Here is a 22,498-nt window from a genome sequence, read left to right as displayed (position 1 = left end):
TTACAAGCAGTGTCGTGTCCGCGCCCAGGATCTGAACCCGTGAAACCCTGGGCTGATGAAGTGGAGCGTGCAAACTCAACCACTCGGCCACGGGGCCAGCCCCCAGAAAGTGTTTTATTGACCAGGCCGACTACCCAGCCTGGCCACTGCCCACCTGTGGGGCTCAGGGTATGTGGGTTGGATCCTAGCGGAAGGTGGTCCTTCCAGTCCAGGGGCGTGGTGGCGGGCAGAGATGGGCCATGCTCGCTCGGTAAGGCAGTTCCTGACAGTTCCCAGCAGCCCTGGCAGGTGTTAGACTTGACTCACACCTGAGTGCCCACATCCTGGGCAGGGTCCAGGAGGCACTGAGGCCCCACTTCCAGCAGGTCGCACAGTCTTGGGTGTAAAAAGGTGAATCCGTGTGAGGTTGGGGTTGGCTGTAGCTGCGGTGTAAGCCTGAGGGCCCTGGGACGCCACATCCTGGGGAGAGCTGGAGGCCGAGTAGCGCTGGGTGGTGGTGGCCCTCGAGTGCTAAGCCGGGCGGTGGAAGAGGCTGCCTGTGCGGAGCCTCCGCCAGAGCTCCTGCCACAACAGCTGCCGCTCCCGCAAGGCGCCCTTCACGACACCACTGTTCTCCAGGGCACGGCGGGACAGGTAGGGCAGCACCTCCATCACAGGGCCGTAGGGCACGTACTTGTACACGGGGAAGCCTGCCTGGCCTGCACAGGCAGAGGCAGTGAGTCCCGGCCCCGGAGGCCCCACCCCCGCCCCCAGGGGGGCCCAGCTCACCCAGCGGGAAGCTGATCTGGTCACACATGCCCAGCAGCTGTCCAAAGGACACCTGGCGATCGGCAGGGTGCAGGCCCAGCTCCTCCATCCTGTGAATGGGCAAGGCAGTGGGTGAGCCCTGTGCTACCTCTGTGCCCCTCCTGCACCCCTAGATCCCAGCCTCTGTCCACTGCAGGTAAGGTGTAGGTATAGGCTCTGTCCTGCCCAGACCAGGCCTCTGCCCTGCTGCTTACACCTTGGCTATTGCCACCAAGTCCCCTCCTTCCCCAGCCAGCATGCCCCTCCTCTGTGCCCACTCCCCAGCCTTTCCCTCTTGCTGCCCTGACCCAGCAAGGCAGACCCACCCAGCGAGCGGCCTGCCCCATGGCATGGCCCGGGAGAGCTCTCGAGCCCCTCTCCCTCTGTGCCACATCCCCAGTCCACCACCCAGCCTCTTGTCCTCCCCTTGCTGGCTGTTCTGTCCCATGCAGCAGCCACCAGCAGCCATCAAGTCTGGAAGGCAGCTGGTCTAAGTGGAGATGTGCTGCAAGCGTCACACGCAAGTGGGATTCTCAAGACTTAGTATGAAAAGAATGCAGAATCTCTCATTGTTTTCCTGAAATACTGAACACGTTTAAATGGTAATATTTTGGATATGTTGGATTAATTGAAATGTATTATTGAAATTACCTTCATCTTTTTCTTTTAACGTAGCTATTGAAACATTTAGAATTAACACACGTGGTTCGCATTTCTATTAGTGCTTAGATGTTGGGGGAGGGGGGGGCCCAAGTTCTGTCCAGCACCCTCTCCTGGGCTCACATCAACCTTCATAGGATCTTACAAAAATTCCCAGGGTTTGAAATACCTATGATGGATGTTTTTCATATTTTCCTCCCTGGCCTCCTATAGCCACATATCCAGACTGAGCCTGTCTGCACCAGCACTCAGCTCCTGTCCTTCCGCCACCCCACTAGCAGCAAGTTCAACCTGGGTCCTCCTCACACCCACCCTGGCTACACCCAGGCTCACCTCCCTTCTCACTGTCTCAGGGCCCCAGGCTCCCAGAGCACAAAGTACATCTCACCCTGGACTCAGCACGAGGGTCCTCCCCAAGGCCATTCGCCTCCTTCCCTCCGGGCTGGGCTCCAATGTTGGGGCCTGACATCCACCATGTCACCCCAATCCATGTTCTATGCATCTAGTGGATCCCTGGTATCCACTAGAACATGAACCCCATGCGAGCAGAGCTGCCACCGTGTTGCTCCTGATGTGGTGGGGACACTCAGGTGGCATTCTGCAAAGATGGCTGCAGACCCCTCCCCTACTGGTGTCCAGGCCCTGTGCCATGTGACTGCAGCTTTGCCCAGTGCAGATGAACGCTCTCCACCTCGTGTCTGGGCAGGGCCTCATAACTTCCTTTGGCCAAGGGTACAGTAGCAAATGTGACATGGGCAGAGGCTTGCCCTCTCTAGGGTTTCTGGAAGCCTGAGACCACCATGTGGTGAAGGCTGGGCTGGCCTGTTGGACGCTGGACATGTGATGCAGTCTCCTTTGCTGTCCCAGCCACAAATGAGGCCATTTACAGCCAAGCAGGCCCCAGCTGACCACAGATGCAGGAGGGACCCCAGACAAGGCCCACAGAACACACTTGTTCAGGCCTCTGAGTCTCGGGTTGGTTTGTTACTCAGCCCAGGCTGACACAGGCTGTGACTGTGGCCCCTGATGCTGCACGTCAGAGACCCATACTGCTTCCCCAGGGAAGGCAGGCCCCAGCTCCCAGGGCAAAAGCAGAGAACCGCAGCCGCAGGGGCCAAGCCCTGTCCATGATGGTGGTATTTGTGGAGGCTGCAAGGAAGGAGAGTGTGCTCGCCTGGCACTCAGGATGGGGGAAGCTGTGTCCAGGGCAGGAGGCCGCTGGTGCCAAGCAGGTGAGGACACTCATGTTCTCAGTGCGAAGGTTTAGAAATCAAGAAAGGAGAAAGAAAGCCCTTCTGAGGGCAGGTTCTACTTTTAGAAGTCTCCCTGTTCTGTCTAGTCTGTCTGAGTGGACTCGCCAGCGTTTGTTGTTGTTAGTGCCCTCAAGTGGGGCAGCAGAGCGGGACCCTGCCTGGTCTTTCTGTGCCGTCCTCTCACCTTCCAGTGCTACATCAGACAACGCTCCGCCTCTATTCATAGGGTTTCATGCCAATCTTTTTGGAAGTGGGTGGCCAGGTCCTTCTTCCTGGTCTTTGTTAGTGTCTGGAAGCTCTGCTGAAACCTGTCTACAACCATGGGTGACCCTGCTGCTATTTGAAGTACCGATGACACATTACCGAATGGGTTTGGAATGACCAGAGTCAGCTCTCCAGGCAGCGCCCTGCAGGTGCCCAGCCTGGGCTGCATCCCCGCCCCGCCCGCACCTTCAATGCTCCTTCACGAGGCCCCACTCGGCCACAGGCCTTGAGCTTGAGGTGCCCGGCTGTGGGAGGGGGCCCTGCTTTGCTCTGGGAAAGGTGAGGGCCAGCAAGCTGCTGCCCGCAGGGCTTCCTATGGGACCTAAACATCAGGAAGGCAGAGCCGGGTCGGGGGTCAGCTAGGACTCTGTGTAGATATAAGGACACAGTGATGACACTGGAATACTTAAGAATTTACTTGATCTTATTCCTATATCTGACTTGTATGGATTCTACCAAAGTTTTAGTCCACAGGAGCAGAGAAACCAGACTATATTAAATGCCAAATGCAGTTTAAAGTGTCAGGAGAAACTGTTCATAAAATGAGGGGACACATCAAAGGCCTCCTGAAGGGCCCCAACATTTCACACTGTATTTGTACATTTCAGCAAGCTATTTAAATCACCTAATGAAATTTATTTTTCGAATTTGAAACTTTAACAAGTCGAAATTAATTTTAAAAACCAAGGTAACTGCAAATAGCCTTTCTGCTACTACAGCGCCAACACCACTTAGGCACCTTCCACACACATTCCCCCAACATGCCCCTGCTCCCGGCAGGTCACTGCACAGCTTCGGGGCACTGGCCAGAGCCAGCCCTAAGCAGAGCCAACAGTGGGGGGCACCTACCTGCGCAGCGTGAAGCGCACTGTGTCCTCGTTGTGGGAGGCCACCATCACCTGAGCCGTGGAGTTGTGCTTCAGCTCCTCCAGGACATAGTCAAGGCACCTGGGGAGAGCGCCCCGTGAGCTGGCCCTGAGAGGCCCCCAGGGGGCAGGCCACAGGCAGCCCAGGGCCATCCGGCAGCCCACTCTCCCAAGGGTGCGCACGGCAACAGGACCAAGGGAGGAGCACCCGCCCGCAGCACCTCATGAGTAAGAAAGAAAAAGTGAGCAGCCCCTGGGGCTCGCCATTCACAGCCAGCTGAGGCCCAGTGCCCTGTGTGCGACGGACACGGCTTCACCTCCGGGAAGGAGTCTGCAAGGAGGTTAAAGGCCTGGTAGCAAGGGGCCTCCCTGTGCCCAGGGGAGGGTGAACGGTGCCATGGTCTGGCAGTGAGGACAGCTGGGCAGGGTGCACGTTCTCTGACCCAGCAACTCCGTCTCCAGGAACCTGTGACCACTATGTCCTGGCCCATGGGTTCAACAGATAGGGACAGGGTTTGCCCTGAGTCACCACTGTAACCATGGATGGCAAACCACCAGAAAGCTCGCAGAGACTGGCATGGAAGCATGAGCAGCCCACTCTGGCACTGGGTTAGCACTGTGGGTCTGCACGCCGATTCGGGAGGCTTCAGATACGCAGTACGTGGAAAGGCAAGGGCAGAGGACTGAGTGCATAAGGCCAGGAAGTGCCCAAACCGCGTAGCTCCTGGAAGGAAGCAGGGCGCAGCCAGGGAGGGAGCGGGAGCCAGCAAGGGGAGGCAGCGCACGCAGCCTCAGAGAGGAAAGGCTCAAGGTCAGCCTGTCTGTGCTGCAGGACAAGACCACCAAGATCAACGGATCTCTCCTGAGTCCTAAGTGTCCGCAGGAGCTGGCTCGGGCCACCTGAGCCAGTCTGTTCAGTAGACTTTTCCATGTTAAAAAAAAAAAAAACCTTGGGGCCAGCCCAGTGGCGTAGTGGTTGCATTTGTGCACTCCACTTTCACGGCCTGAGGTTCACAGGTTCAGAGCCTGGGGGCGGACCTAGCAATGTTCGTCAAGCCAGGCTGGGCAGGCTGCAGCGATGTCCCACATAAACAACAGAGGAAGGCTGGCACAGATCTTAGCTCAGCAAAAACAAAAGAGGAAGGTTGGCAACAGATGTTATTAGCTTAGGGCCAATCTTCCTCAGCAAAAAAACAACCAAGCCCTTAATGGTTTTGGAAAAAGTAAAACAAAAGCAGAGGAGACATCAGTTCTGGCCTCAGGGAAGAAGTCCTGCTCCTAGTGGAGGCTTCTGACCCCGAGGGCTGCTCCCCCTTCTGACAGGGCCACGTGGGGTCAGCTCTGGCACTGGGTGCTAAGCTGCCCTCGCCCTGTTTTCTCACTCCTTGCCCCTGGAAGCCCGGAGGCTCTGGGGGCGGGGAGGGCTGGCGCACCTGTGGTACATGGCGCTGGTGGCCTCGTACGTGGGGTTGATGGGGTCCTCGTAGCCAATTTCCACAGCGCGAGCACGCTCCTGGGCCATGTAGGCGCCCCGCACCAGCTTGGCCCCAAAACACCAGCCCTCACGGCGAGCCAGCTCCACGTCCAGGGTGACGTTGTCATAGGCGTCCTGCAGGGTCGGGGCCAAAGTCAACAACCAGGACAAGCCCCCTCCAGCCTGTGTCCCCCGGGGCCTCTGTGAGGCCCACTGGTTGTGGTCAGCATGGGGCAGCAGTGCCTGAGGAAGGTGTCCCATGTCCACCTGTGGGGTGCTCACGGGATCTGGGAGACAGTGTGGGTGAGGAAGGCCCTTGAGCTCTTGTCTTCAAGGAATGGTGACAGTGAGGACACCTGAGCCCTGTCTGGCCTGGGAACAGCCCTGTGGGGACAGGCAGGTGCCAGCAGCCATGGCACACCCATCTCCTCGAGTCCACTCGAGGTGCTGCATACTGTGGCACCTACCTGGAACCCCTGCAGCCTGGACGCTGACCCACCCCGCCACCTCCAAATACCTGACTGGACTCGAGCAGCCCAGCCCAGGTCTGCACCCCTGGGCCCTGAGGTACATGCAAAATTCCGAGCAAGTCTATCTGGGGAGGGGCTGAGACTTCCACAGACCCTGAGAGGGAGCCGGGGTGAGAACGGGTGGGAGAAAATGGTCAACGTGGGGATTAAGGCATGTTAAGTGGGCTCAAGAAAAGCTCCTTTGCCTTCCTCCCACACCTTCCACACCCTGTCCAAGATCTGGGGCCCAGAGGAGGGGCCTGCACGTGGCGGACAAGGTTCTGGGGCCTTTCTTCTGCTAGAAGCGGTCATGCTTGGGCTGGGGCCTCCCCCCAACACCGGGGCCAGGTGAGGGGCATCCTGTCACCTGCAGGCGGGTGGGAGGCAGGGGGCCGCACCTTGAGGTAGCACTGGTAGGTGCCAAAGATGAGCGGCTTCTCCACATTGAACCTGCGCTGCATTTCCAGCGTCAGGCGGCTGATGGCCGGCTGGAAGTAGGTCTGCTCGGCGTCCACCATCAGTCGCACGCCCGCCTCGCTGGCTTTCTGAGAGTGCAGGGGGAGCAGAGAGGGTTTGTCTGGGCTCAGGTGAGACAGCACCCCCTCCCCACCCCGGCACGCCCCCGGGTTCCTCAACCTTGGCCAGGACGTCCATCCGCTGCAGCATCCTCGTCACCTGCAGCTCCTCCTCCTGGGTGAACCGCGACAGCAGAGGCTCCAGCTGTCCCGTCTGGGGACAGCACTCAGTCAGGCCACAGCAGAGCATGCCCCTGCCCATGGGCACCCTCCCTCCCCATGTGCAGGGCCCACCAATAGCTGGTGCCTGGTCCCCAGGACCAGCGAGGCCACCTCGCCCCCACCTCCCCTGTCCTGTCCCTGTTGTCATATGAAGATCAGCGCCCTACCCTGAGGAGGGCCTGCCACATGGTACCCTGGAAGCCCACTGCCTGTCAGGGCATTCCTGTCACAGGGCCCGCTGCCCAGGTCAGGCCTGTGTGCCCAGGGTGTCTGTTCCCACGGCCTCCCCAGGGTCCTCAAAGCAGGGTGGCACTCTTCTGCTCCCAGACAACGCTAAGGAAGTGACCCTCGACCCATCCGATCGCTGGGAAAGGCTCCACCCCTAGAAGGGAGAGGGCTCAGAGGAGGAACCACAGCCACAGGCAGCCGAGGACCGCCATGCAGCACCGACCGCCGCGTAGCAAGAGGTGGAGTCGCCCTCCCCAGATGGTGGCCTCAGGAGCCGGGGGTCTGCAGGGGGCTGGGCCTGTGCAGCACTGAGGCCCTCTGCTCAGCCCAGGGCATGTCCCTCCATCAGCCTCAGTGTCGATGTCAGGGCTGGCCCTCAGTCGGCCAGGGTGGAAGTTTGTGGAAGGCAGTGTTTGGGGGATATTTCCCCAAGGCCCTTCTGCTGCTGCTTCACCTCCCAGCTTAGGGGGCGGCTTCAAACTCGGCAGCCCACTCCGAGACGCCCTCCCACGAGCAGGCGGAGTCTCAATCCACTCCCCCTGCACACAGGCCGGCCTAGCGCCTCGCTTTTAACAAACAGAATTGAGCAGAAGTGACGCCCGGGGACTCAGGCTAGGCTAGAAAAGGTGACAGAGCTTCTGCGTGGCTCGTGGGGACACTTGCACTGGGAACCCAGCCACCACTCCATGAGGAAGCCCTGGCTGACAGCCAGCATCAACGGCTGGCCTAGTGCGTTGGGACCCCCACAACAACCCAGGCCTGCCAGCCTCGGTACAACTGCACAGGAGACCCTGAGCGAGAATCGCCCAGCCAAGCCCTGTCAGCCCAACTGTGAAGAGGAGCATAAGATGACCGGTGTCCTTTCAGGCCACTGAGGCTTGTGGTAACCCAATTCACAAGGACAGATGACAAGGAAGGCCCCTAGACACCCCTCTCCTTGTGGGTGTCCATCCCCCTCTGTGGGGCACTAAGTGGGTCTGTCTTCCTCCCCTAGACCACAGGGATCTCCTGGGGCCAGGGAGGATGGGGTCTTGGGCCCGCTGTGCCCGCAGCTGCTGGGCCAGCATAGGTGACAGAGAGCATTTCCCTCCTCCACCCAGCACCTTGAGACAGGGCTCAGTGGCAAGGGGGGCAGTCACCTGCATGTTAGGGACCACCAGGTGCTTGGAGAGTTCGGTCCTGCTGTCGATGAGGCTGCCCCAGTCCAGCAGGTCCAGGGTGCTGCAGGAGAAGGCGAGTCAGCACAGCGGCAGCGGCAGCTTCCCCATTCAGCCACGCAGCTTGACCCACAGGCACTAGGGTCTGTTGGGGGCCCAGGTCCCAAATGAGCCCAATCCCTACAACAGCATCCCCAAACCCAATCCCAAAAACCCGCCTACGAGTTCAGTTTTAAGATAGATAAAATGTAAACGTTGTCCTCTGTTTAAAAATGGAAACCAAATCGCGAACTTTCTTGCACTGGGGCAGCGGCAGCTATAAAAACCCAGGGCACACACCAAGACCACCCCGGGCCACGTCGGGCTTGGGGGAGAGCCGAACACGGAAGACAGGCAGGAGGCAGACGCAGCGTGCAAGGGGACGGCACACTGCTGCCAGCAGGGCCTGGTGACCTCGGCGCCAGCCGTCAGCATGAGGCGGAGGGCTCTCCAAGGTCTCGGCGGCCCCAACCCTTCACCTGCCTGCCATGCAGATCCCAGGAAGGGCTTGGTGTGCACCCTCACTCCAGCACCCCAAGAACTCTGTCAGAAGCCCTGCCACTGGAGGGGTACAGAGTCGGGGCTGGCCCTGCACCCACACTGCCGCCCAGCCCCCTGTCAACCCCTTCTCTGCATGTCTCAGAGGAGCAGGTCCTTCAGCACTGTCACCCCGAGGCCCACACACCCAGGAGGGCGGCCAGGAGTGGGAGGAGCACTGGAGGTACTCTTACCCGGATACGCCCAGGGTCTCCGCAGTGAACCAGTTCTCAATCTCCGTCCTGGACGCGATGCCCATCTTCGCCACACTTTCCTGGAGAGGTGAGAAGGTGTCAGTCCTGCAATGTCCCCAGCCCCATTCACTAACATTTCTAGCCACCCCCGCCCGTTGGTTTGAGAAGCTATTTTGACTTTATTATATTGTTCGTGAGAACGCAACAGTTCTGGCTTGTGTCTGCTCCACAGACAGGTCTGTGCCCACGAGTCCCTGATGCCCCTTCTCACCCCTGCAGTTCCGCAGCGCTCCGCCACCCGCAGGGCCAGCCCCATCCAACCCTCCTGCCGGCGCATCCTCAGCCTCTATTCAGATTCCTTCCCAGCACCTGTGAACAGGCCGCAGTCCCTGGAGCAGCTCTGGGAACCTACCTCAGACACTGCCTGGCTGGTTCCTCCCAGGCAAGGCTCCTCCCAAGACCCCACAGTACCCCAGGGAAGGGCTGTCCCACCTGCAGTGCGGCCACCTCCAGCCTTGTGTCCATGGCAGCCAGCCCAGCCTTCCCTTGCTCTGCAGCCATTTGGTGAAAGAACCGTCTCCACTTCGTGAGCACATCCGAGAACTGCAGCTGTACATGCAGGCCTGAGTGACCACCTGGGCCACACACCCCGCTCCCTGCCCCAGGACCCCCGCAAGGCCCCTGGGCCCCTCCCTGGCCCGCCCGTGTCCCTGCCTCCTAGCCCCACGGTACAAGCAGAGGAGCTTTCCTTTAATGCTCACGGCAGCCCCAAGTTCTCGCAAACTCTCTTCAGGCGGAAGGTTCTGCCACTTACCAGAAACTGGGGTCTCCCCAGCGCAGTGAGCTTGATGGCTGAGAAGCCGTCCTCGCCGGCTCTGCCTGTCAGAAGCCACAAGAGGAGCCCTTAGGTCCCCAGAGTAGGAGGCCAGGAGCCTGCGCCCAGCGTCGGGTGCCACTCAAGAGTTAGGATGCATCTCGTCGGACATGTGACAGTCTGCAGGGGGCTGGTGCTCGTCCTTCTTCCCATGAGTTCCCTACAACCCCCAGGGGACCGGGTCTACCCCGAAGATGGGCCTGAGACCGTGGGAAGCGCTGAACAATCCAGTCACCAAAACTGCCGAGGGTACAGCGGCCCCAGCAGATCCCTCCTCCCTTCCCCACCCGGCCTGAGCAGGGGCCGCAGGGATGGCCACGGCAGCTGCCTGGGCCCTGGCTCGTGTGCCTGGCCCTCCCTGAAAACAGGTCTGGTGACTGCTCGGCAGTCTCAGGCTGAGGCAGGTGGCCCCCCCCCCGCCCCGGCCCCTGCCAGCCCCCAGCCCTGAAAGGGAGAGGCGAGCTCACCGAGGACCCTGACGCCCTGGGCCGCTAACCATCTGCGGGCAGAAGGACCATGATCCTACCCAGCCCGTAAACGCCCGTGTGCACGGCTGCTCCTGATGCCCCACCACAGAGGGTTCAAGTTTGCCATGTGGGTCCAGGAAGGCGCAGCAGAGCACCGGCTGCAGCACGGAAGCCACTGCACCACCACATTTGTCTCTCCTCCAGCTCCCGGAGCCCACGATGCACATCTCGGCTTCTGCCAGGCCCTCCCCATCGATGTGCCCTTGTCAGAGCAGGCAGGGAGGCAAGGAGGCAGCCTGCACTGGACACTGCCCGGGTCCCCACACACTGCTCTTGGAGGCTGCTTCTAAGCATCACTCACTCCCATTCCTGAAAGTGTCAAGTAGGTGCGATACCCGCTCATGGGAAGGCTGCTGGGGATGCACACGGGCTGCGCTGTGAGCTGACGGTTTCTAAGGCCCAAAGGATGAGGTGGCCTCAGCAACCTCCCAGCTGAACTCACCTCCCTCAGCCAACGCTCCCGCCCAGAGGCTATGCGGGGAGGGTCTCTCCACTAAAGAGGATGTGGCATCAGCTCCCAGAACAGCACAGCTCTCGGTGGCAACCACATTTAACGAGAGCAGAGCCCCCACCTGGGACTCGGGGCCCCCACAGCCTTCCTGAAGGTCCACACCCGGGTGCCTGGTACCCGGGAGCGGGGAGAGGAGCGCCTTCCTGGAGGCTCTTGACAGTCACCACAGGTCATCCCCACAACCATCCGGTCTACCCAGAAAGGAGGTCCCGAGAGTGCGCTCCGGCCTCACGTCACCCACCAGCTCTCCACAAGCCAGGGCTCAGCCTAAGCCCGGCAGCAGGGCAGCCGGCAAAGAGCAGGCCCCACCTGAAGCCTCGATGCAGCGCAGGAACGTCTCCATGTGGCTGTCACACTTGGCTTCACTGGCATAGAAGTAGGTGCGGGCACTGATGACGCCGTCCCTGCGGTCCCCAAATGCCCGGTGGGCCTGGTACTGCTTCTCCCTCTTGCTGGCGCCTGGAGAGGTGGGCACGTGGCCTGAGCACCCAGGCCCTGTGCTGGGCTTCGGCCTCCAGCCCCTCTGCAGGCACATGCAGGGCTTCCCCGTGTCCCACAGGCCCTGTGGATGCCCTACACCCCGGCACTGTGCTGCCCACTGCTCCGCACCCCAACCCCGCCCACCCCGCACTCGCTGCTCCTCCTTCCTGGCTGAGGCCTAGTCACGGGGCAAACCCAGAAAGGCAGAGCCCAGACAGCCGAGGGCCACAGGGACATGTCAGCACACACGGAGCGGTGGGCTGGGTGCCCACAGACCAGGGAGGCGCCGCGCATGGCCCCTTGCCCTGAGGCTTGCCTGAGTCCCTGCACCCAGGTGCCCGGCGCACGAGCAGGGGATGCATGTAGGGGGAGAGCACCTGCTGGGAACGGCCGCCTCTGACTCACCGCTGCCCTCCTTCTCTGCAGCCGAGGTGCAGGACCTGCAGGACGGAAGAAGAGGGCAGGTCAGGCCAGGCCACCACGGGCACAAATGACACATGTGTTCCCATGGAGGAGGCAGAGGGGAGAGAAGTGGGAGGCTGGGCCCAGCGCCTGGCCTGACAGAGGCTGTGTGTGATGGAGGGAGGGTGGTGAGCAGCGGGGGCCTGCATCCCTTCCCCGCCCCTCCCCATTACCCCTGAGCTGGCAGGGTGGCAGCTGCACGCTGACCTGCCCCAACTGGCCTACAAGCCCTGTGCCTGGAGAAGTCTCAGGTGCCCGAGTGGTGGACCCTCCCTGCAACACTCAGGGGAAGGAGATGGCTCCACCAGCCGGGAGGAAGGCCCTGAGCCAGTGCTGAGGCCTTCCCGCTGCTGACGGGGAGGTGGAGCAGGGGCCAGGCAGGCTGAGGGGGACGAGGATGGGAGCCGCCAGCTCGCCCTCTGCGCCCCACGCCCACCTCCGCACACAGGGCCCCAGCGCCCACAGCACCGGCTGCATTCTGGGCCCTCGGGCTTATTTTCCAAGCAGCAACCAGAATTTTTCCTTTAAAATGCAAACCATCTCCTGGCCTCCCATTGCACCTGAATAACACTCCAAGTCCTCATGAGGACACAACAGTGAGGTCAGCCCATGGCCCTGGCTGCCCCACCCATGTCCACCAGCCCTGGCACCCTGGCCAGAATCACAGCAGACACCACCCTCCTCCTCACTGGGGCTGTGGTGTCTAGGACACAAGAGTTGTGGCTAAGCCTACTCAGATGAAGGGACCCTCGTCACTGGCCGCCAGCCCGAGCGCCGCACCCAGCAGCTGTGTCTATCCTCTGACTTTGTACATAAAACCTCTTACATCAGTGACCTCCCCAATGCTCAGACGCCCGGGGGCCCCTGCAGCTCTGCCCCGCCCCACAGGGAAGGGACAGAGCTTCTCCCCAGGGGTGCCAGAGAAGTCCATGAGAGGTACGACACCTGTGACATCCGGGCCACGGTGGGCTCAGACCTCACAGCTCCCAGAGCAAGTCCTGCTGCCCAGCTGCCTCCAGGGAGCCTTCCCTCCAGGCCCCAGCTTCTGTGTGACCCCAGATCCATATCTGGGGACTTCGAACCAGAACACCCAGGTCAAGACCAGGGAGTGCCGGCAGCCAGGCCAGGCCAGTCCACAGAGGCCAGGGACTCCCCACACAACAGCACAGCCCACAGCCATGGCCTGGGGATGGGAGCTGGGCAGGCAGACACTGCTCCAGCTGCCTTGTGGTGACCAGATGCATGTGCCTGAGGCAACAGAAGGTGAGATGTCACACAAGTCTGGCTCTGTAACTTGAGGGAGGCATTGGCTCCCCACATGACATGCCCGCCAGCAACAAGGAGCTCCCCAGACTCTCCCAAGGCCCCTGGGCAAGGGCACCCGCAAGACCAGACCCCGGCCCTCCAAGCTGTGGCCCAGGAACAACCAGGCGGAAGCCACCACTGCAGGGGAGGCAGCGCCTTGAGGGCGAGACCAGGCGAGCCTGCCCCGTAAGTGCACAGCTAAGTGCACAGCGATGACCACAGTAACCCCACAGCTATCTGCCTCCTGGGCAGACGCCTTCGGCAGATGGGAAACCATTATGCGCAAGGTCCCTGCTCAGCGTTTTCACAGCTGGCCCCGGCCAGGCTCCAAGGGCACAGGGAAGCAAGGGCCACTCCTTTCTTGCTCCCAGCAGGTTCAGCAGCAGGAAGGCAGCTGGAGGCCGTGGCTATGTACAGGCTATTTCCATCCCTGAACCTCCTGGGCACAGACAGGAAGCACTTTAGAAATAGGCCAAGCAGAGAAGCTGGACCAGCCCCACCAAGTGGCCAGAGGCCTGTCTCAGAGCGGACGGCACCTGGCAGGGACAGGGCCACACCCTGGACCAGGCCTGGTGGGTGGGTCACAAGCAGACCAAGAGGTCAGTTCCCAGGCACAGTGGCGGTCACGCCATCATGGGGGAGAGGAAGGAGCACCCAGTGTGCGTGCACACACAAACACGTGTACGCACACACAGGGCATGGCCCAGAAGGTGGAGGAGGGCATGCCCAGGGGCAGGGGGACAGAGGACAATGAACACAATGCCCCGGGATCTGCGGAGGGGGCAGGAAGACCCCGAACACCACTTCGGCCAACCCCAAGCTCAGCTCTCAGCAGCTGCATTGGGTAATTGGTTGGCTTGATGCCTTTTAGAGAAAAGCAGAAAGCGAGGGGAGAGCATGCCAGACGTCCTCCCTCCAGCTCCCACGGCAGGAGGGGAGACAGCGCAACAGAGCCTGTTCCCACCCGCACACCCGCACACCCACACCCCAGGGCCTGACTCCAGGCCCACTGAGACACTGCACACACCACTCCCAGGGGGCGGCCGCCACCCTGAGGAGCAAGGCCCGGGCAGCCCTGGGTCTGCACAGCCAGGACGGACACACCTGCCGCCCACACTGTCCCTGGGGTGTCCTTGTTGCAGCCGGTCATCAGGAGGTGTCCTAACCCCTTTCCCTGTCCCTGCAGCTCTCAGCCCACTGAGGGACCCCGCGGGGCTCCTCCCCCGGGACGTGGCCCTGGCCTCTTGCCTCTCACAAGTGTCCAGAAAGTGCCGTCCACCCCTCCCTGGGTGGCCGTTCTCTCCCTCCTGCACCTCTGGCCTTCCACCTTCTGCCTCCTACCCTGGGAGGCCCTCCTGGGTCCCCTCCTCATGCCCTCAGGAGGGCTGCTGGGCCTCCTGCACATTCAGATGCCTCCATCCTTTCCGTGCCTCTTAGAGTTCTGCCCAGGCAGGCCCAGCACCATCTGTGCTCCCCCAACCCCCCACCCCCATTCCCATGGCCTTAATTTTGGGCAGTGGCTTCTCCATCACTCCCCAGAAGAGGGTCTACAGGTCCTGTGACAGGATTAGGAGAACAGATCTCTGGGCACGCCCCGGACACAGAATCAGTTTCCACAGGGAGCTACATGGTTAGAGCCACTCCAGGCCAGAAACAGCTGGTGAGCCAGTCAGGCAACCAGACAGGGTAGATATTCTCCCAGCGCTGGCCAGCCTGGCTTGGCCCCCTCGGCACAGGCCCCTCTGAAGGCACAAGGCCGGCCAGCAGCAGAGTTGGGCGTGAGTCCTCGACTCCTACTGCTGGCTGTCAGGACAGGGAAGGATGGCCACTCACATCCCAGAGCCTACTAGGTTGGTGCTCCTGCAGGACGAGGGGTGCCAACCGCAGGCTGGCCCAGGGGCACAGGCTCCACGGCCCCACGGAGGGAGGAGGGCGAGGGCAGCCCGCCTCCCAACACTCCCCTGCAGGGCAAGGAGGAAGCCAAGAGGCTGCCCTGGGAAAGAAGTCTGTTCACACCAGAGAGAGAGAGTCCCATTGTGAGACTGCCCAGCCCCCGAGAGGCAGCGGGGACAGAGGGCCCATGTTCCCTTTCGTAATTCAACAGGCAGCCCCAGGGAAGGCTGCAGCCCTGGCCCACAGCCCCACGGGGACAGAGGGGGTGCCCAGCTGGAGAACCCTGCCCTCTAGACAGCGAACCACTAGGCAGGGGCTGTGCCCCTCGGGCCAATCGGCACTGAGGCCCGGCTAGGACATTCCGTTCCCAGGGTAGAAGGCCCACGTGATGCCTTTCCTTCCTCTGCCCTCCCCTCCCCTCCCCGTGCCAGAGCAAACACCGCGGCCCAAGACGACCTATCCCAGGTCTAACGGCAGGCATGGCTGCTGTCAGGACTCAGGGGCCCCAAAGGCAAGGGAGGGCCCAGCCTGCGGAACAAAAAGGAAAAGCTGGTCTTGCCTGGACCTCACATGAGGCCACTACTCTGGGAAGCAGAGGTGACCTCGTCCTGTCATTCTGTCCTAATGCCCAGGAGGGTGGGTCAGGGAGGGCCCGTCTGTCCCCACACTCGAGCCCTGCAGCATGTCAGTGGCGGCTCCCATGAGGAGGCTCCCAGGCTGGCGTGCCACAGCACTCCTGGCCGCACAGGCCGTTCTCTGTGGAGCCCTGGGCAGGCGCCAGGCCTGGCAGGCTCCGCACGCTCCTGGCAGGGCCCACTTGCAGATCAGAGAGCTGTCTCGGAGAGTGGGTAAGGGTGGGGCAGCAGGCCATCCAGCGGGCTGGGAAGCCCCAGGAGGGATGCAGAGAGGGAGCCAGAGCGCTTCCTATAGGGTCACTGAGCGTGCTCTGCAGGCAGCCGGGAGCACCTCTTTGCGGCCTTGTGGCCCACACAGTGTCTGCCACAGCTACCCAACTCTGCCCTGCAGGGCAAAAGCGATTTGAATTTCACATAATTTTCACATTATCACCATATATCCTTGTTCTGATTTGTTTCAACCATTTAAGAAATGTACAAGCCAGCCTGCAGACTGCACAAAACCAGGAAGGCGGGCCGGACAGGCTGTAGACTGTGGTTTGCCGACTTCATCCTCACCCCTCCTCTGGCCTCGTGCACACGAGGCCTCCCGGGAAAGCCCAGAACTGTCCTCATGGCGCAAAAATGCAAGAAGCCCAGGCAGAGCCCAGGAGGGCCACTGGTCATCAGGGTCTGCTAGCCTTGGCAGCTCCTCGTTCAGGTGGCAGGCAGCTGCTGGCCACCAGGGCTCTCTGGGGTTCCCACTGGATGCCGGTGCAGGCCTTACTCCATCTCCTGGCGCTCCGCCTCCTCGGGGCTCAGGTCCTCCTCCACTCCATAATCCAGGATGGAGCCCACGCCGAAGGCCCTGTTGTGCTGGATCAGAGGCTGAATGGATTCCTGGTCCTCGCCAGCCACAAACTGCCCGTAGAAGGTCATCTTCATCAGCTTGTCGAACAGCCTTTGCCCCAGAAGCCTCCTGGTGAGAAGGAGCAGCTGAAAGGCAGAAGGAAGCGCCTGTCCTGGGCTACCTGGACTCCCCTGTCCCCAGCTGGACTCCCCGCTTCCCAGCCCCTTCACTCCAACCACAAAGCCATGACATGCTCTCCCCAGGGCCACACTTGGCTCCCAGCCTTGATTTTATAGTGGAGACCACCCGAAGCAGCTTGCTTCTCTGCTTGCAGCAACTGTCAATCACCCATTCCTCATGCCGGGTGGCCACTCTTGCCTCCCTCCCTGCATGCTCACGGGTGACCCCAGCAGCCACAGCGGGGGCCTGACCATGACTTGGTGGATAAAGAAGTGAAAGGCTGGTCTCTCCAGGGACAGCAATGGGCATGTTCATAATATCCCCTGTACCCAGACCTCAGCGCCTGGCAAAGGGCCGGCCCTCCAATGGCTGCTGAACTGATGAACACGTCCACAGCACAGAATGCGTGCAAGTTCAGCGGCAGCAAGGCACAGGCTGACGATCAGCCAGGTGACCAGCTACAAAGGTCTGTGAGATGACAGCCCGCCCTGGGACCAGTGGGGACTTGGTACAGTCATCTAGGGCCACAGCGGACCAGCAGCTCCAATGGACCTGCCCTTCGTGAAGACAGCTGCCCATAAACTACTCAGCTTTCTCCTCCAATCACATTTTGCCACATGCCAAATTTCTGCCATCGTTCATTCAAATGTCCCGAGCAGCTACTTCATGCCCAGCACAATTCTAAGCTGAAGAAAAAAAGGTAAGGAACTCACAGCCTAGTTGGGGAGAGACCCCGAAGGAGGAAGGAGCAAGTGATCCACTGACTGATTCAGAATGCGGGATGAGGGAGCACTTGCCAGGGCGGGTGGGGGTGGGATGTGTTTGCTAACTTAGATCTGGGGAGGGGTGCATGCCAAGGGGAGGGGGGTGACACGGAGCTCCTGCAGTGGGGACAGACAGGGCAGGAAGGAATGAGGACAACCAGAGGCCCCTGGGGTTGGGAGGGATACTGATGGGAGGGCACCCCACCAGCTGTCTGGGAATTCACCTGCGTCCCTGCCTGCCACTTCCAGCTCCAAGACAGGAAAGCAGAGGTCTCTCAAGCCCGACGGCTCACAGATTCCCCTTTCTTGGGGGGTAGATCTCTTGGGATCAGGGTTTCAGGGAACAATCTCTAGTCTAAGCAAAAGTACGAGCAAGTCAAACACCCTCAGCCCAAAGCAATCCTGAGCGGCCACACTGGTCTGGGTGCAGGCTGGCACTCAGCAGGGACACCTCGGGCGCCCCAAGGACAAGGGCTTCCAGGCCATCACTTCTGCCTCACTGCAGCCTCTGTGTCTGATTTTCTCTCATCTTGTTGTTTTTATAAAGAAGATTAGAAAACGAAAATGAAAGTGCCAACATGGGAGACGGGCAGGCCTCCTCCCCATCTCGCCCTGAGCTGGGGCCCAAACTCAGGGAGCCCAGGGGCCAGAGGGAAAGCCAGGTCTTAAACAGATCAAGGATCACCCAGTGGCAGGCAAGGCAGAACTGGGGACCTGAAAACCATCATTTGGTTCTAGAAAAGAACCCCTGACACCACACACGTCAGCTCTGTGGACTGTCAGAAACACACCGTGAAGTGGGTGACTTACTCTCGGGCTGGCAAACCTTCCCAGCCAAGCCACATGGTAAACACAGTCGTGCATCACTCAATGACGGGGATGCATTCTGAGAAATGCATCGTTAGGGAATATGTCATCTGAATATCACAGAGCATACTTACACACACCTAGGTGCTACAGCCTGCTACACACCTAGGCTCTGTGGTACTAATCTTACGGGACCCTTTTGTATATGCGGTTCACCGTTGACCAGAACATCGTTATGGGGCGCATGACTGTAATTTAGGCTGTGCAGGCCATGCGGCCTCTGTTAGAACTACTCAACTCTACCACTGTAGTGCAGAAGCAGCCACAGCCAACACTAACTGAATAAAGACAGCAGCTGGAATCTGGCCCAGGGCATGGGCTAGCAAGCTCTCACACACCCTGCACCTGGGCTGACCACCTGCTCCCCAAGAGGAGGCAGGGCTCAGAGGGAATGGCCACCCAAGTCCCCAGAGCCAGTCACTCGCCCTCTCAGCCTCCCCAGCAAGGGGAGGCCGGCCTGTCACAGAGGGGTGCGGAAGCACACGGGGCGGGGCTGGCACTTCGAAAGCCAACTCAGAGCAAAGCAGCCCCTTGAAAACCATCCTGGTGTTAGGTGTGCCCCGGGTGGCACTACCTGAGACGAGGGCAGCCTCAGCCCTTCTCCAGGTGAGGCATTCTTCTCAGGTCGAGAAACTTGCAAGGGTAACACCTCCTCTCATTTCCACTGCGAAAGACGAAAGACGCATGCAGAGCAAGAACAGGTACGGCCAGTTCTCTGCCGGTTTTCTGCCCTGCCCCACGGGCCCACCCACCGGCTTCTGCTCCGGCTCACACCCAAGCACAGAAACCTGTCAGGGAAGACCTGGATTTTCTAAACTCTTCTTAAAAAGGCCTGCCTTCCGGCAAGCGTGGGCCCCCACTGGGTCCACAGACAGCATAGTAGCTCACACCAGGCTCCTGCGGGCTGACACTATCTGCCAGGAGCAGGTTTGACAGGAAAGGCACAGACCGGCCCTGGCTCAGCAGGAGGAATTTTCACCACAGGCCAGAGGGCGGGGAAGGACCAGCGGTTCTGCTGGGTGGCCCAGAACTCTGCAGTCTGGCCCTGCCCCATGTCTTCCATCACCAGGCACCGAGGCCACTGTCACCAGTGGGACCACCAGCAATCACAACGGTAGAACAGGTCCCACAGGGGGCACACATAGCACCTCACACCATTAGGGCGCTCCTTGAGGTGTCCCTAGGGCACAAGAGGGACACAACGAGAGCTTCTCACCTCCTCCAGGCACCCGCAGCCTGGTCCCTGCGCTCTGGCACTTGCCCCGGGCAGGCACCCCAGAGAGAGTGGGGCTGACACGTCCCTCCCACAGCACCCCAGGACCCCCAGCTCTGCTGGCTTTCCCGCTTTGAAACCAGAGAAATCTCATTGCTGCACCTAGAGAAATTTGGTCCATTCCAAGCCCTCTCCCCCTCCCTCCCCAGTTCAGCCTCTTCCTCCTCCACCCCTCCCCCCACACTCGGCTACCATCAGCCCGGGGCTCCGAATCTGAATCTGTCCAGGAAGCTTTGGGAGGAATCGAGGCCAATAGCTCTGCTGATCTCACAGTTCCTTCAAAGCCACCCGACTCTGACTTGGTGGGGCTCTGCCCTCACCTCCCACCTGCCATGGCCTAGCCTTCACCTAAGCCTGGGACCTGGCTGGATGCTCCTTCTCGTCCAAACTCCCCCAGGGGCAGAGGGAGGCAGCACAATGCCCTCAGTACGGTGTCACCTGAGAAACCAACACCACCTGCATGAGGAGCCTTCCAGACCCTCGGCACCGACAAGCGGACCCTTGCAAACTGTCCCCAAGGAACACCTTGAAAAAACTATCACCTCTATATCTCCAACTGACAGGAGCTAAAACGGTGTTCTGCTCTTTACTTCCCCAAAGCCCTCACACTTTGTTACCAAGTTAAACTTTTAAAGTTGGGTGTTTCAGCAGCTTCCCATTTTTCCCCCAACGCTGTCTTTTAGAAGTGGCCGTGTCTGGGGAGCCCTCGGGCCACAGCCTCCCAGAACTCTGGAGTCTTAGGCCATGAGCCCTTCAATTGCCACCAAACCGAAACAGGATGAAGGAGTTAAAATTTCCCTGGATTAGGGTGAAACTGGACCTGTACCCACAAGGTTAACATGGGAAACAAAATAACCCAAGTTTCCGAGCCTGCTGCGCAGAACAGCAGGAGGACCACTGACGAGAGAGGAACTTGCTGACAGCCCTGCCTGACTAAGCATCTCCCAGGAACACTGAAAAGCTGAAGTGACTGACTGTAAACTTTAGACGTCAGAGACTGAAAATCCCCCGCGTGCAACACACAGAGTCACACCTGTGCGGTGGACTCTTACAACTTCAGCCCCCAAGGCCATATGCTCCCCCTGCCCTACCTAAATAAAACCCCAAATAAAAACCCTTGCTTGTAGCTTTTCGGGCAGTTTGGAATGACAGCCGTTAGCTGCCGGTTCTGCTTGCTCAGCGCTTTGCCATAAAATTCCTGCTTTCTTCCACCACACCCAGCGTCAGAGATCGGCTTGCTGCGCCCAGGGTGAGGGAACTCACTTCAGGTTCGATATCAAGACTTCCCTGGGGGCAACATGGAGGACACCTAATTTTAAATTTCAGGTGACAATTTTGTATTACTGCAAGCGGTATATAGCTTAAAAATTAAACTGGTCTTTGTTTTTAGTTGGTGGTAACTGACATGTAGCAAAATTCACGGCCCAAAGGGAGTGCAGGAAACACTTTCCTTGCTGACTTGCCCCTCAACAGGCGACGCTCAAGGGGCCCCCGCTTTACACTCGGAAACTTCCGAAGGGCCCCGGGATGGGCAGAGGAGCCGCCCGCCGCCCGCCGCCCGCCCGCGCACCTGCTCGTGGCGCGCCAGCAGCGCGGGCGAGGCGCACAGGCGCAGCACCAGCAGGCTGCGCGCCAGCTCCCAGCTGCGCCGGCTGCGGTACGCCTCCTGCGCGTTGCCGAAGTCCACGGCGGGCACCGGCGGCCGCGCGGCCTCGGCCTCCCGGCGTTCCGGCACCGCCCTCGGGCCCGCGGGCTGCTCGCGGGTCACGGGCGCCGTGGACAGCGGGGCGAGGCGGGCGGGGCCTGGGCGCAGCGCGGACACGACGCGCCTCAGAGCCATGGCGGGGCGGCCGTGAGCGTCTCGGGGCTGCTTAAGTACGCCCGGCCCGTCGGCTCCGCCCCGCGCTCCGCCACGCCCTCTCTTCGGGAAGCCCCGCCCATCGCCGTGCAGCCACGCCTCTCCCTGGAGGCCTCGCCCACCGAGAGGCCCCAGGTGCGCCTGAAATCCTCCTTCGCAGCCCGTGGCCACACCCCCGAGCCAGACCCTGTGTCCTTGGCTGCTCACCCCCAGCTCCGCCGTCCCCGCAGGAGATCCCGCGCTCCCGGGACTGAGCGGACGATCGGGTGTAGGATTTCCTCCCAGGTAGCCCAGCTGGCCAGGTGAGCCCGCCGGTCAGCTCCATGGCACACCTGCACACCTGGGCTCCTCCCTGGTCGTTGAGCCCACGAACTCTCCGCGGAGAATCCGGGAAGGCCAGAAGGCAGTCCCCCTTCTCTCATTTAAAGGGCGTGTGGGAAGCCATCCGTCCTCTCCCCTGGGCCCAAAGCGCGACTGTGGGAAGGAGGCCCCTTAGGAGCTTGTCCAACTCTGAACGTCTCCCCGTCTTCCCAGCCCCACCGCCAGCCCAACAGGCAGCCGCGGACCTCCAGGCTCCCTTTGGAACTCCTACAGCCCGCATGGTTCCAATGCCCCTTGCAGCCTTCCCTACAGGCCCTCAGTGCCACCCTTGGGGCTGATAGCAAAGCCACCTGCTTTGCAACTGCGCTCGGACCTCTCTTCACTCTTAAAGGCCTTCCCACGCTCTGCCTCTGCCTCGGATGCCCTTCCTTCCAACATTGTGAGTGACCTGTTGCTAGAGTGCCAGGTATCGCCTCCTGGGAGGGACTTGCCCTGATTGCCTGCCCTAGTGCCCACGTCCCCATCACTCACCCCTCCACCCCCAGTGCATCTCCTGAGGACATTCCTGCACCCCCACAGGTGCTGGATGTGGCTGTGGGGGCAGCCTCACTCCCTGCCTCACCCTCCTTGCCTACCTGGTTCACCAGGTGCTCCATGCACCTTAGTGCGTTGGACACCCTGACGTTTAGGGCCAAATAATTCTTTATTGTGGGGCGCTCCTGTGCATCACAGGATGTTTATCAGCATCCCTGGCCTCTACCCACCAGATTCCAGTAGCACCCCTCCCCCAGTCCTTGCTAATGTCCTCTGGAGGACACCATCACCACTACTTACATGGGAGGAGCTTCCTGACACAGTCACAGTCTTTCTGCCCCTTTTCCTCCTGTTGGAGTCGAAGAGAAAAAGGGAAAGACAAAAGGGGCACGAGAGCTGAGGCCCAGAGGCAGCAACTCACTGTCCCTCTGGTACCTCAGAAACTTAGCTCACCAAGGGAACACCACAGCCGTGGCAGCTG

The 22,498-nt window shown here is 60.6% G+C and overlaps 1 protein-coding gene across 5 annotated transcripts; it reads right to left on the bottom strand.

Moving 5' to 3' along the window:
* Positions 1 to 184: 184 nt before the first annotated feature.
* On the bottom strand, positions 185 to 21,212 carry PRODH (proline dehydrogenase 1). Of its 5 annotated transcripts, none has more exons than XM_070516709.1 (14): positions 20,875 to 20,985; positions 18,606 to 18,695; positions 16,158 to 16,366; positions 11,502 to 11,536; positions 10,926 to 11,075; positions 9,519 to 9,583; positions 9,197 to 9,313; positions 8,705 to 8,784; positions 7,917 to 7,998; positions 6,449 to 6,541; positions 6,211 to 6,357; positions 5,263 to 5,438; positions 3,813 to 3,911; positions 185 to 857 (listed from the first exon to the last, which is right to left on the bottom strand). In XM_070516709.1, exons 3-14 carry the CDS (start codon positions 16,313 to 16,315, stop codon positions 185 to 187), a joined length of 1,875 nt encoding a protein of 624 aa, XP_070372810.1. In that variant the 5' UTR covers positions 16,316 to 16,366; positions 18,606 to 18,695; positions 20,875 to 20,985. The 5 variants fall into 5 exon arrangements, with proteins under 5 accessions (XP_070372810.1, XP_044631454.1, XP_044631456.1 ...); XM_014835437.3 differs by lacking the exon at positions 18,606 to 18,695 and having other exon boundaries at positions 511 to 698; positions 769 to 857; positions 20,875 to 21,212; XM_070516710.1 differs by lacking the exon at positions 18,606 to 18,695 and having other exon boundaries at positions 511 to 698; positions 769 to 857; positions 16,158 to 16,349; positions 20,875 to 21,152.
* Between the last annotated feature and the right edge of the window lie 1,286 nt (positions 21,213 to 22,498).

Source organism: Equus asinus, chromosome 8, assembly GCF_041296235.1.
Source record: "Equus asinus isolate D_3611 breed Donkey chromosome 8, EquAss-T2T_v2, whole genome shotgun sequence".
In the NCBI taxonomy this organism is placed as follows: domain Eukaryota; kingdom Metazoa; phylum Chordata; class Mammalia; order Perissodactyla; family Equidae; genus Equus; species Equus asinus.
The sequence above is the reverse complement of the archived record's forward strand: the minus strand, read 5'-3'. Positions and strand labels throughout refer to the sequence as shown.

Coding starts and splice junctions, on each gene's coding strand:
- PRODH (XM_044775519.2), bottom strand. CDS start 21,144: ATGGCTCTGAGGCGCGTCGTGTCCGCGCTGCGCCCAGGCCCCGCCCGC. Junction 6,358..6,448: donor GGATGGACGTCCTGGCCAAG/GTTGAGGAACCC, acceptor CTGCACTCTCAG/AAAGCCAGCGAGGCGGGCGT. Junction 5,439..6,210: donor CCTACCAGTGCTACCTCAAG/GTGCGGCCCCCT, acceptor CCGACCCTGCAG/GACGCCTATGACAACGTCAC.